General features: G+C 37.2%; 1 protein-coding gene across 2 annotated transcripts in view; it reads right to left on the bottom strand.

The window, feature by feature from the left end:
• Positions 1-13,239, bottom strand: part of Tomosyn (syntaxin-binding protein tomosyn) — a 117,534-nt gene that overhangs the window by 47,436 nt on the left and 56,859 nt on the right. For both annotated transcript variants that reach the window (XM_089592524.1, XM_089592530.1), the window contains exons 5-7: positions 7,969-8,032; positions 3,855-4,068; positions 802-877 (exon numbers count right to left, since the gene is read on the bottom strand). In XM_089592524.1, the coding sequence (XP_089448650.1) occupies positions 802-877; positions 3,855-4,068; positions 7,969-8,032 (354 nt within the window). The remainder of the gene's footprint in view (positions 1-801; positions 878-3,854; positions 4,069-7,968; positions 8,033-13,239) is intronic.

Raw genomic sequence — 13,239 nt, 5'->3', positions numbered from 1 at the left:
ACCTCTCTGGCAGCCGAAATCAGTTACTTTCCCAGAAAAAAGCGGGAAATTCTAAAAAAAAAAAAAAATACCCAACCTTGCAGAGATTCAAATTAACCCAGTTTACCGAGGAAACTCGAAAAAAGCCAGCACGGGAGTTTTTAATCCCATCTTTTTTTTCTTCTTTTTCCATGCACATTCGCATCGAAAACGACAGTAATTATTCCATCGTGCGCTTTCTCCTTTTTCCTCTAAAATATTCATTCAATTAACATAATGATTCCTTCCTCTCGTCGGAAGCACGATAGTTGAAATTTTTCAGCCGTCAATTACTGCTAACAAGTCGGTTATACCTATTATTTCAAACGACTCTTTCTCTATCCCAAAACCATATGAGTAGCTTTCCAGTAGAAAGTAAAGGAAAAAAAAATGCTAAAGAGTCCATCACTTTTATCAAAACATGAAGTACACGAAGCATTAATACCCTTGTAATTATGAAATAAGCACGTAAGACGAGAGAGGCAAGCGAGAGTGTGTACTATACTACCAAATGGTCGTATTTTTGCCACCAGTGAGTTTTCCTATGAACGAGTGTGTGAAGACAAAAAACAAGAAAAACACATCCTCTTCATTGCACGCATCTGGATCTCAATATACGGGAACTATTCACACGACAGGTTGACTCTCATTTGAATTTTTTATTGAATCACCGTTTGTCCAACGCGGGTAATTAAGCGAGCGAAAAAAAGTGTGTGTGAGAGAGATAGTACAATTGCTTGCATGACACGTATATGGTACATGGAGAGCAATAGGTAGACTTACCCAGATCTGGAGAGCTTCCACTCGACTTTCTGAATGGGCTTGCAGGGCTCCGGCTGCTCGTCCTTCGTGTTTTTTGCTGTTGGCAGAGAAAGAGAGAGAAAAAGAATGAAAAAAACATCAGTGTCAGGCCGGAGTGCAACTCAAGGATATATACGGAGAAAAGAGGTGGGATCTCTCGAGGAGAACATTGGAGTCGCGAGATAAAAGGGGGAAAAGGGGGAGGAGGATCGAGAGCTCCACGCTCCTTTTTCGCGTGTATCTGCATCTCAAAAGGGAATCTTGTTGAACGCTCTTGGAAGGGGGATTTTCTTCTTTTCTCGTATTCATATCGTCCTTGTCGGACGTGCGTTTGGGATACGAATGTAATTAACGTGTCACGATAGCTGGAAAATTGTCATCGGGATCTCTGTTTTTTTTTTTTTTTTTTTTTTTCCTTTTTTTTCTTTTTACACTGTCATCGTTGTTATTCTTTTTATTTAAGACAAAAGTATACTTATCTACGTTCTTGTTTTAAGCTTTTGAACTTTGCACATTAAACTCTCTCAGGCACTCGCGACGTCAAAAACATGTTGTGATAATACCACTTGTTACCTTAAAATTTATCATTAAAACATCACTCAACGTCTTAATTTAAAAAGAAAAAAAATAATAAATCATGAGCGTCTTAGTCAAACTTTAGTTTTTTTTTTTTTTTTTAATAAATGGGAAATACCTTTTCAAAGTAGCTCGGAAATCAAGTATACTTCATACAATGCAGGAAACAGAAGGTACAATGAAACAGTAGTCGTATCCAAGTACAGTCCGCAATATCGATTATAACATTAGTGCCTAATGAAAGACGATAAAATCAATAAGTGGCGTACGTTTCGGTCGCCCTTTAATTAATGCTGGTTGGCACCATTAATCATAATCTTATACAGACACGTACAATTACATCATATATAATATATATCGGGTACCATCTTGCCAAAGTAGATATATCGACCCCGACTATTTATCAAAATATTTTTTTCCCCGCACCACCGTTTCCCCTTTAAATCACATTACTCAAACAATACCACGTTATGGCGATAAAGAATTTAAAGCTCGTCCGCTGTTATTTTTCACCGGAGTCGCGCGGCCCAGTGCGGTTTAATCCGAGTTTCGAACCATTTCGCATAAATCGCACGTACCTACGCGTCCCAGCAGAGGCATAGATCGGTGAAATTAATTTGCACGGAAAATGGAATAACTCAAATTTGCGTGCAAACAATTGCGATCGAAGCTCCGTTTGGGCGAATAAAGAAAACTACGCTCAAAGTAATTGAAATTCGACGTGTGTTACTCGTATTTGACGTGTGGGCATAGAACAAAAACAAAAAAACGAATATTCGGCCCACACGTGCTACCTCGGAAGTTCAAGCACACTTCGGTGTTTCTTAAAAAAGAACTGGTTCCAAACAGTGGTGGTGCTTGGAATTTTAAGTGTTATTTTGGGAGAGCATTTTTCCAGAACGAAAGCTTTGTTACTTGAAAATTTTGTGCTTGTCTGATTTTTATTTTTTGAACAGTAACTATCCCAAAAATACCAACTTACTTCTCCCTGCCAGAGTGCCAAAGTGTCGAGTATAATAGTTTTCGTTGCTGTCCAATACAGTGTTCATCTCATTACGTGATTTTACCTGAGGTAATTTTATTCTACAGTATTCCAGAAAATAACAAGGAATCAATCTTTTATTGTGCTATTAAAGAATTTATTGTCATAAGAAACAACCTGAAAACCAGATGTAACATCACACATAAACTACACTGTGTGAAAGTGCTAAGAAAATATAAAATTATTCCGTGTGTAACATTTATATGATCGGCTGGCATCACTTTTTTTTTACAAGACAACATTTTTATTTTTTGTGAAGTGAACTTTATGCTTGTATGGAACGGAAGAATTGTCACTATTATTCTAGTTGTATCTTTAAAATAGTGGTATTTCACGCTCTCTAATTTAAACAGTACATACGGTACGTTTTCTCATTTGGTAGACTAAATCCAAGTACTGACTTTTGTAATTGAAGTGTTTATATAATTCCATCTACTTGCAAGTGCTCATTTTGTCCCAAAAAGAGCTTGAAATGAAAAAAAAAAAAAAAAAAAAAAAAAAAAAGAGGCATTTCCGTACATGCAAGTCATACTCTATTGTTATATTTGGTAGCACATCGAATTTTTCTCGCTGAAAGTGTCGGAGCGTGCTAAAATTCTGGCAAGGATTCAAGCGCCCCTGCACAACCTTCTTTCTCTTGCAGATGCATGAAGTATTTACATAACGACTTTTTTTTACCTTTAAAAAACAAGACCATATTACATACTTTTGTAGCGTGAAATTTGACCTAAAGCTTGTTTTTTTGCCAAACGAGTGCTGTATCGCCAAAGTTTGATACTTCTGGTGTTGTTAAGTATTAAGTAAAGAGCTTCTGCTTTGTTGATTAAAGTGTTCAGAAACTTTGATACGTGACAACTTTCAAGATGTGATACATTATGCAGTCCAACATTGAAATTAATTTAAACGGAGCACTTTCTTCGTATTTGTCATAGATTAATTTATTTATTCATTTCTTTATTCCTCTGCACTTCGAACATACGGGCAAAACGACGAATCAAAAAATCTAGTACCGAAAGAAAACAGAGGACTTTTAGACGACTAATTTCATACCGCATTGTATTAAACATTTTTTTTTTTTTCCTTAGTTTAGCAGCAAAACAATAAACACGTTTCGCGAAGAAATTAAGAAAAACCTCGCGGGTATCTCTCGACCTCCGAATTATACATACGTACACTTTCCAAAGTTTCAAGAACGCGAACGACGTGTAATATTCAAAGCGCGAAAAGTAAGACGAGCAAAAACTTCCACTGGCACACGCAAAGATACGAAACGCGAAATTCGACTCGATCCACGAAGTGACTGCGCAATTGAGAGGAGGAGAAAAAAATCGCAGCAGGACCTTTTGATTATGGGTTTTTTCGTTCACTAAAAAATTAACGGAAGGTGGGGATAAAATCATCGAGAAACTCAACGAACCGTGCGGATGCGTGACGCTGGCGGGCTTGGCCTGCCGCAGCGTCCACGTGGTGAGGGAGCCGTCGTTGTGGCTGCACATGAACTGTTTGCCCTCGTGGTGCCAGGATATCGACTTGAGGGTGCCGAACTGCTCCTCCGTTTGCCATCGAAACTCGGCGGCCTTCAGCTTCAGGTCCCACAGCACGATTTGTCCGGTCTCGTAGCCAATCAGCAGCTGCAAACAAAAACAAACGATTCAATACTGTTCACCACATAAATTTCACGTTTGTGTCAAACATTTGGGCGAGGGGAGGAGAATAATATATGTTTTTTTCGACTCTGTCTGGTGACTCGCGCGTGTGAGCACGCGATAGTGCTCCTCTGACAGCCTCAGGCTCATGAATATTCACAGATACCCTCACTTACTGTCGATTTTGTTTGACTCAAACTTTGACGCTGGAAACACGCACACATAACGAGTTGACATCTGATGTGCGAGAGAAGAGGTTTTCGTGCTTTGTTTGGATAGTGTTTACACCGCGAATGGTGTAGAGTTTTTTTCCACTTTGAATAGGATTGTTTTTTTTTTCTCGGTTAGACGCATTTCCATTCAAACACGCTTGTTGGATGATGGATTTTGAACTTTGAATGACAGCTAAGTGATAAAACGAAGATACTTTTTATCGAATGATAAGTCAATCGAGTCATTATAATATCAAACAGATGCTTTTGTTTGCATATGAGAATATCTAGTCTTGTGATTCTTAGTCTCAAGCGTAGAAATGAAGTAACTCATCAATAACGTTAACATTTACCCCATAAGTGTAAACTATAAACTAAATTGAAGAAACATTTCGTGAGATACACCTTCGAGATTAATATGTTAAGACAATTTATATGATTTCTATTTTTTTATAACTGTGCGTCCATCTCGTGGTGAGAAAAACTTTTTGATTTTTTTTGTGTTGAAAATTTAAGGCATTTAGTTATAAAACATTTAGATTTACAGTGCACCATTACTTAATATTCCCTGATAAGCACATTGTACATTGAGTCATTCTCTAAAAAAAAGGTATAGAATAAAAAAAAACATTATTGTCAAACAACATACTCGTTTCCACTGCACGGTCGATACTAGATACTATTCAGATCCTTCTGGTGTACATACGTAACAATGACACACTTTGAATTGAAACAAAGGTGTGCATACATTATGAAACACGCATGCAAACATCACAATCACGTTTGAACCAGCGAGCAGAGATCAAAATTGCTTTTGAAAGACACAAGCATCCACGATTCAATGCTTTTCTGACAATGACTGGCATCCGAGATGGACGACATGGCTGAGATAGACGATACTGCAAAATCCAGGTAAAATAAGAACTTTTGAACGTGTATCTTTTTTCAAGAGTGTAAATCCGAAAAAAAAAATCATTTATCAGATAAACGTAAAATTTTGTACTGACAAAATTAAAAAATGCTTCCACTTGAAGACCGAATTCAATGCTCAGAAGAATCTAACAAAATCACGGTAAAAACTTAAAAAACCATAACAGACAGTAATTCAATTAGGAAAAAAACATTTAGGGCTTCGAAGTTTGGACAACTTGGACACAGAGTTACTTTGAAACTAGCGAACATCTCCAGCAGCGTAAATCTACAAAACACCCGTTAGATAAGCCCGGCTCACTGCAAATTATACGAATTTAGACAGGTGCGACTCCTTACTGTTTGATACTGATCAAAGAAAAGACATGAAAAGCTGCTCACGAAAACTTATTTTTTAAGCTGCCAGATCAAAGTTCTTGATTATATTTACTTGATTGTTAGAAAGCTAGAGTAAATTGTTAAATCATAATGTATAACCTATTGCTTCGAGTTATCTCCCATTGGTAACTTTTGTTGAAATTATGAAATCTTAACGTTAAAATTGAATAAAGTCATTTCATCATGACTAAACTGCAGTATCTAATAATTAATATTTCCAAATTCAGTGTATATTGTGCAAGTTATATATCTGATGGGTATCGGGTCGGTCTCGCAGCTTGGGATATGTTCATTTCAGCTTCATACATTATTCCTGGCCTAATGATGTACATACCCATGATCGGCGTAATATTGTTATACGACTGTATTATACACGGCACAGTATTAAATATGCAAGAAGTCGACAGCTTACAAATTCGAGTAATCTACAGCCCAGTAGGTATAAATATAAATATCGAAGAAAGGAAGTGATGGAAAAAACACCCATTCGACTTATCTTCCCTAAAGTTCCCTTGGTAGTACCTGTATACTATACAGCCCCAGAAGCGAGAAAAATTTCCTCCTCGAATAATTCATTCGCCGATTAGTAATTTTTCTCGAGCAAAAGATCCTCTTCCTCTTCCTCGTTCTTAGTGTCAGTATGATGTATCGATGCGGCCGATAATACGAAGGGGAAGCAGCGCTCACCGCTGTTGTGGAAATGCTTGCCCTACGAGTTTTATAGGTGTGTCTCGGTACGTGTAAACACAGGGCGATCGACAGTCAAGGAAAAAAAGATACGCACAAGGGATCGAACTTTTCGGTTTTCCGCCTATACTGTGGATGTTAGATTGGCTCTTTTCTTCTGAGATATGGTTTTGGTCTGTTTTGGAATTTTTTATTGTTATGTATATAATATACGTGTGACAAGTGACATTTCGACGCTGGGAATTGGGTGAGTTTGATCGATAGATTGATCTTGTCTTCGCTTTTTTGCTTCCCCAAAGATAATATAAGATGAGTTTCTTGGGACCGTCTTTGTGTGTACGTAATCAGAATTTCCTTGAGATATTTTTTTTTCATTCAGGGCTAAAAGTTTTTTTGGCCTGCTTCCTGGTAGTGGTTCAACAATACAATTTCTTTTTCACAACCAACCATCTCATTTTTTATTTATTGTTTTTTTTTTTTTTTTTTAACTTATTTTATAGAAAATGATTTTATTTTATTATTTTTTTTTTTTTTTGGTAAACATTTTTTTCACATTTCTTGCAACTGTATTATGTAGAGCACAAAATGAGTTTTTCAGGATTTTAATTAGTTCCAACGTATTCATCAAATCATGAGAAAGAAAATAATACGTCTTACAAAGTAATGTTTACCAGATAGTTAGGCACAACTATAACACAGTCCTATTTCTGAAAGAGTCATTGCAAAGATTGATTAGTCTTTGTAGAAAATTTATACATGAAGAGAAAGTTTTGTATAACTTTGATACTAAGCAGTAAATAAAAAAATATATAAATAATCTAAAAAAATATACACAAAATAATTATGAGTCGTAATGTATTTAATTACAATCACAAGTAAAAGGAACTTTGGTCTGTGTGTCCATCACTCGTTCAATAAACTTTAATTAAAATTATTTTAAAATAACAAAAAGCATAGCTTTGACCGAGTCCAACGTTAACAAATCTAATTTCATAAGTTGCGGTACCATCAGATCACATCAGTAACAGAAATCCGTACTCGTTTGAACTAGAGATATGGTTTTAATTAAAAGACCCATACATCTATTATACCACGTTATAAGGTATCAGCAGCATTTCTATGTATAAGTTGAAACGCAGCTACACTCATCACGTTAAGCAGCCAACTTTAAAAAACCTTTTACTTGCCGGCAAATGTGCGTATATAATTTGTTTCGAGGTGCATGTATTTTTGTGTTGGATCATGTATTTCGAAAAATATGAGTTTAAAGAAAAAACTGGTGAAAAATCCACAATGTAAAAGATAGTATTTCATGCCAATATCAAGTAATATTCCTGCGTCAGAAACTTGTACAATAAATCTCGATTTACAAATCGGGGTGGGTATACAGCAGAAACAGCAGCAGAGATCTGGACCCTCCGCAAGCTCCAATAGGAGAATTTACATGAGTTCCAGCTGACCTCGAGGGCAAATTGTATAATGCATGGCCAGCAGGGTCCATCGGAAATTACAATGCTTCGTTACTTTGGCTGATGTAATTCGACGCTTCGGCTCGTGGGATTCGTCCGAGCGTCAATTACATCGCAACTTTTGAATTCGTCTATTCATACCACGACAGAGGCGCACTTGCATAAAAGAAACTTCCAACCACTGCATGTAACATGGAAAGTTTACGTACCTTGCTGAGGTCCAAGGGATTATCGCTCAAGTGGACGACGACGCCCGGGTGTGTCTTCCTCGACCTGTGAACCAACAATGTGTCGTATTCATTAGTACTTTGTGCTTGACGCTGCTCTTTTTTAACTTTTTCAATTTTAATTGTATAATACGTAGATGTTTTAGAGAACTTGTTTAATGTATCACGCTATCGTTAACCTGATTTTGATGAAAGTGTTGTCTTTGCGACCATGACGAGAAAAAAACGTTTTTATATCGAATACTTTTAATTGTTCAAGTGTTTCAGAAAATATTATCGAAGGACAAATGTATGTGTAACATGTAGGGGAATTAATTCATAAAATTTCTTTACGCTACTATTGGTACCATTATATTCAATACTTTAAATATAGTTTTTCTCATAAAATTTTAAAAATTATAACATCTTATTGAAGTATATTGTAAACTAATTAAGTAAATTTGTTATATTTCAGGATTAACGTTCTGAAATTTCTATAAAAATCGTGTAAATATCGTATTTTATCAATTTAAATAAATTAGTATTCAAAAAGAAGCATGAAATAAACAAAGTATTAAATGAATTCGTCCGAATAATTTCATACATTTTTTTTTTTTTTAATATTCTGTAGTACGCATCAATGAGTTTGATTGTCCACAAGAGTCAAATGTATCAACGAATATTGAAAATGAATAATGAGGAAAATTGTAGGTAATGTAATAACAATGATTTAAAATTCATATTACCCATCGTCAGTAATAATTATAAGCGTTCAACTTCGAATGGTAATGATTTTTCCATATGGCTCTCATTTCTCTTAATTAAAATTCAGTACGTTTGATACACGATCAGAGTATACTTTTGATTAATTGAAAAAGAACTGGTTTCAAATTCTATTTTTAACAACCTTGAAATGTAAAATGCTAAAAATACCACGACAAGTGACACGAGATAATTAGAATAATCGTAGGCAACCTAGGACACACAGAGTGCGGTATCATTTCGAAACGAAACTTTTAGTCAACGTCAACATATCACCGACGACGTGAAAATCAACCACACAGTACACACCGCCACATTCCTACTTGTCATTCCCCGGCTACCCGCAACTATATAGTACAACAAATGAACACGTTTCGCTACAGATAGCCTGCAGAGAGCAATCTTGTTCCTGACTACGTTTTTTTCGTCACTGGCATCCTGTCAAATCAGTGATTTTATGAAACAAACAAAGTTAGGAGGCCATAAAATCTAAAGATGATCGTGAGCCTCGCCACATTCTTTAAAACAAGTGGAAGCTGTAAGAATCACTGTAACGGAGGACGTACCTTCAAAAAACTCCTGTCACATTTTAGGAACAGGACCCCTAGTCTAACTACTTGTTTTGTTTTTTTTTTTTTTTTTTTTTTTTCACTTGCTTACGTGCGATCAGCCACGTACACAATAATGCAGGAAACAATCGACTAGAGATATTTTAGCTATTACTTATGGCACGCCTAACATCACAGACACGTATATGCGTCTACCTACATACGGATATAGAAATCGAAAATAGTGTTACATGCGGATGGAGAAATCGGATACAGAAATCGAAAAAAGTATAGTAAACAAGAGCAGTGCAGAGTGGCAGCAGGGACACACAATGTATATATGCGTGAAAATAAAACGAAGGATCGCAAATTCAGCTCACGGGCTTGAGACAAGAGATGAGGACGCGCTTGCACACACGTGCCGGTATCGCGTGTACGTGAAAAGGGAAAAGAGGAAAGGAGGAGGAGGAGGAGGAGAAGAGGAGCAATCATCGAACGGGAGAAAGGTCTGAGAGGGCTCGCTCATCTGTAAACTGCGCGTGGCCGCCACTGCTGATGATGCTCCTCCGCACGGATGGCTCCTTTCTCTTCTTTCCACCCCTAACCCCTGGAGAGACATAACGGCCAGAGAAAATAACTTTTCACCGGTGCTGCTGCTGTTGGGTGCGATGCATCTTGCATATATATATCCCCCCCCCCTTGGTGAGAGCGTTGGAGCTTTTGTTACCTTCGATCGCCTTTCTTCCGTATATTGGCTTGCGCTTCGCTGGTGCTTGGGATTGTTGTGTGCGGTGGACAGAAGGAGGGTAGTTGGAATCAACAATTCCACGTGGGTTTTGAAATAGTATTTCTTTATTTTATTTTTTTTTTTTTCCTCCCATCCTCACGTTGATGCGGTTTTTAGATTCCCCTGGATAATCCCTCACCACGAGATAGGAAAGAAACAAGGGTTGTATAGGAGAAAAGAGCTGGAGTGAATTTCCAGATGAGCACCGGCTTGAGATGTTTAAAACTAGTATTGAATATTTTTACGTGCCGGTGGGGGCTCTCTTTGTCTCTTGGGAGCTCGGAGAAGGGAAGGGCTATTTTTAGAGGGAGAGAAGCGAAGGTTGGAGATTTAGGTTGAGTATCGAACGGGAATGTGAAAAATATGTGTACACGTATAGGCGGAGCTGTCGAGAGTCGGAACCTATTGTTGGGAAGGAATCTATTGATGTAAGTGAGTAATTTTACAAAAATAATAATGATAATAATAATAATAATAATAATAATAATCACAATAATAATAACAATGAAAGAATAGAACTTGTGTGTTTATTTTTCCGCTATAGAGAGGCTGTAGTGATGTAGCACACAGTGTCTTTACTCGAGTGTCGTGTGGTAGCGTAGGGAGAAGCGTTAACCTACATTTTTTTGCATTCGTATGCTAAAGATCATTGAGAGTAACAGAGCGAATGTACTGTATATGTGTGTGTGTGTGAGAGAGCCAACGTCGCAGAACGAGGATTTTAAAGGGGCACGGGAATTAAATTGTTACGACGTTTAATTGAACTTTTGTGAATTATGTATGAGCATCTCTATTTTTAGAATCAAGGGGATGAGTGATAAGGCGACGGAGACCTTCGCCTCTTTTGTATGGAGAATTGATTATGTTATTACTTTTTTTTTCTTTTGTAAAAGAGATAGATCTGTTTAGCATTTTATTGGTTGATACGGTATGTACTTTGTTGGCTATTTTTTAATTTTTACCAAAATGGAAATTTTGTTGTGATTCAGAAGATTTTTGTACTTAAATATTGATAAAATTATAAAAAGATGTGGTTTTGGAACGTGTAGCCATTGACTAATAAAAATTTGTGAGATAAAAGGCGATTTGAAATTCCAATTATTGTTTAACGATTCGAAATGAAATGACTAAAGGATGTATCGTTCGTGATGATTTTTAGTGATTATGTGATATATAAGTGAATCAGTGTCGGTAAGAAAAAATTAAGGTAAAATCTCACGTATGCTTGATTGATATTTTGTTTTATTAAATATGGAGAACAGAAAAAATTTTGGTAAAAAATGCGAGGGACATTGTTTTTAAGATGAATAACTATATTTACCTGCAAAAATTATTACAATATTTTTAAGCAATGAAAAATAACAACTTGTTTATATTAATTTAGTTCTCCATTGTAACATGATCCAATACGTAGGCACGCAATACTTAATCCTCTTTTATTTCGTACATTATTTCAACTTGCCATCGGGCAGAATGGCAGCGTCAAAAAATATCCCACAAAAATAATAATAAAATTTTAAAAATGCCATGAAATTATCTGTCCCTTCGATAAATTCGAAATAAATAGAACACAGCGAGATCACACGAGCGAGCGATGCAAAAGCAATGGCTTTCTATTCGATTCCTTACATTAGTAATTGAGCACGCGACGTCAATGTAGCTCGACGCTAGGATTTCTGGAACAATCTAACCAAGTTAATTAGAGATCCGCACCAGCATCGGGTTTGGACACAGTTTCAACGCAGTTTCCTGTTAGTCCGGGCTATACAACCCCCCCTTTGTGCGACAGATTGCATCGCGTCACGTAATTTAGGGTCCCATGTATGTGTTATTAAACGGAGCTCCGAACCAATATTATATTGATGAGGTAGTTTTTTTTTTTTTTCTTTTTTACTCTGTAATTGGAAATTTTGAGTACAGGATGATGTCAAGTCATGAATATTCGAAGAAAATGTTGATTGCTTATTGGTATTATTCTCGGTAAATACTTTAAATACATCTCATGCTCAATTCAACACTCGTATCCCAACATTTGAATCCCATTCCAATTATTATTTATAAACCTTCTCACGATACATTCAAACGCTCGTTTCGTAAGCATTTGCCACTCCTCATACCTGAGAAGTAAAACTCACAGAAGCAACGATTGCCCAAGAGAACCAGTACTTCATCGATCCGAAAACTGCGTAGACCACCACCTCAAAATCAAAACCTGAATTTCCCCGAATCCCAAAAAAAACTCAATCACGTGGCAAAATCGACGAGCGTGGGGTGAAAAAGAAAAGCTCACCAGCCGGATGAACGGGTCGATCGAAAAAGCTCCCCTCCCGAGACCTCGGCAACCGCCCTCTGTATTTCCCGTCTACAACTCGAACCCTCGAAATATCCCGTTCAAGCGTCCACGTGCGAATTAAGCCCTCGTAGAGCATACAACCAAACGACTGCCCTTGGTGTGAGCACATTGTCTTTGAGCTCCCGATCGGTTTGTCGCGCGGGAAATGCTTTCCTCGAATAACAAGTGGGAAGCCCGGGCGCAACAGCTGTCGTGGTTACCAGCCTTTTGGGGTGGAGAGGAGGGGCAGGCTCTTCGCAAAAAATCAATGGAACGGGATTTCCTGTTAATTTTGCCGACTAACTGGGTTTCTCGCGCCAGAGTCCCTCGCTTTGTGATTTCCGGCCCCCGACGAGCTCGCTGAGGTGTTTTTCAAGGCCAAGCTTTTGTTCGGGGATCGCTCGTGCGGATCGTGATTTCTCTCCTCGTCAGGGTTACTTACTGAGTGGGAATGTATACAATGTACTGGATGTATTGAGTAATGGTGGAAAATCATTGCGTGGTGTTAAAAAATTTTGAGTAAAGTTTTGGGTGATTTTTTTTGTTTTTTTTTTTTTTTTTGTTTGTTATCAAACGCTACACGAAATAAAACGAAAGTCCAGCTCTAGTCTATCACGGCAAACGGCTAACTGGATTAGAAAAACTCGATAATCCGTTTGCTGGTGGAAATCATTTGTTACCCCGACGGTATACAGGGAAAAGTTTTTTAATTAACTTTGAAACGTCCTTTTCTTGGTTTCGAACAACAAATTGCAAACACATCGTATCACTTTTTTTTTTTTTTATTTGTTTCGTCGAGTGTTTTTGGAGGCCTACCTTTTTTACGTAAAACGAGTATTGTCAGC

Source organism: Copidosoma floridanum, unplaced genomic scaffold (genome assembly GCF_036245765.1).
Source record: "Copidosoma floridanum isolate Cflo_tuat_1 unplaced genomic scaffold, Cflo_Japanese_pri ptg000001l, whole genome shotgun sequence".
NCBI lineage: Eukaryota > Metazoa > Arthropoda > Insecta > Hymenoptera > Encyrtidae > Copidosoma > Copidosoma floridanum.
This window is presented reverse-complemented; position numbering and strand designations above follow the sequence as displayed.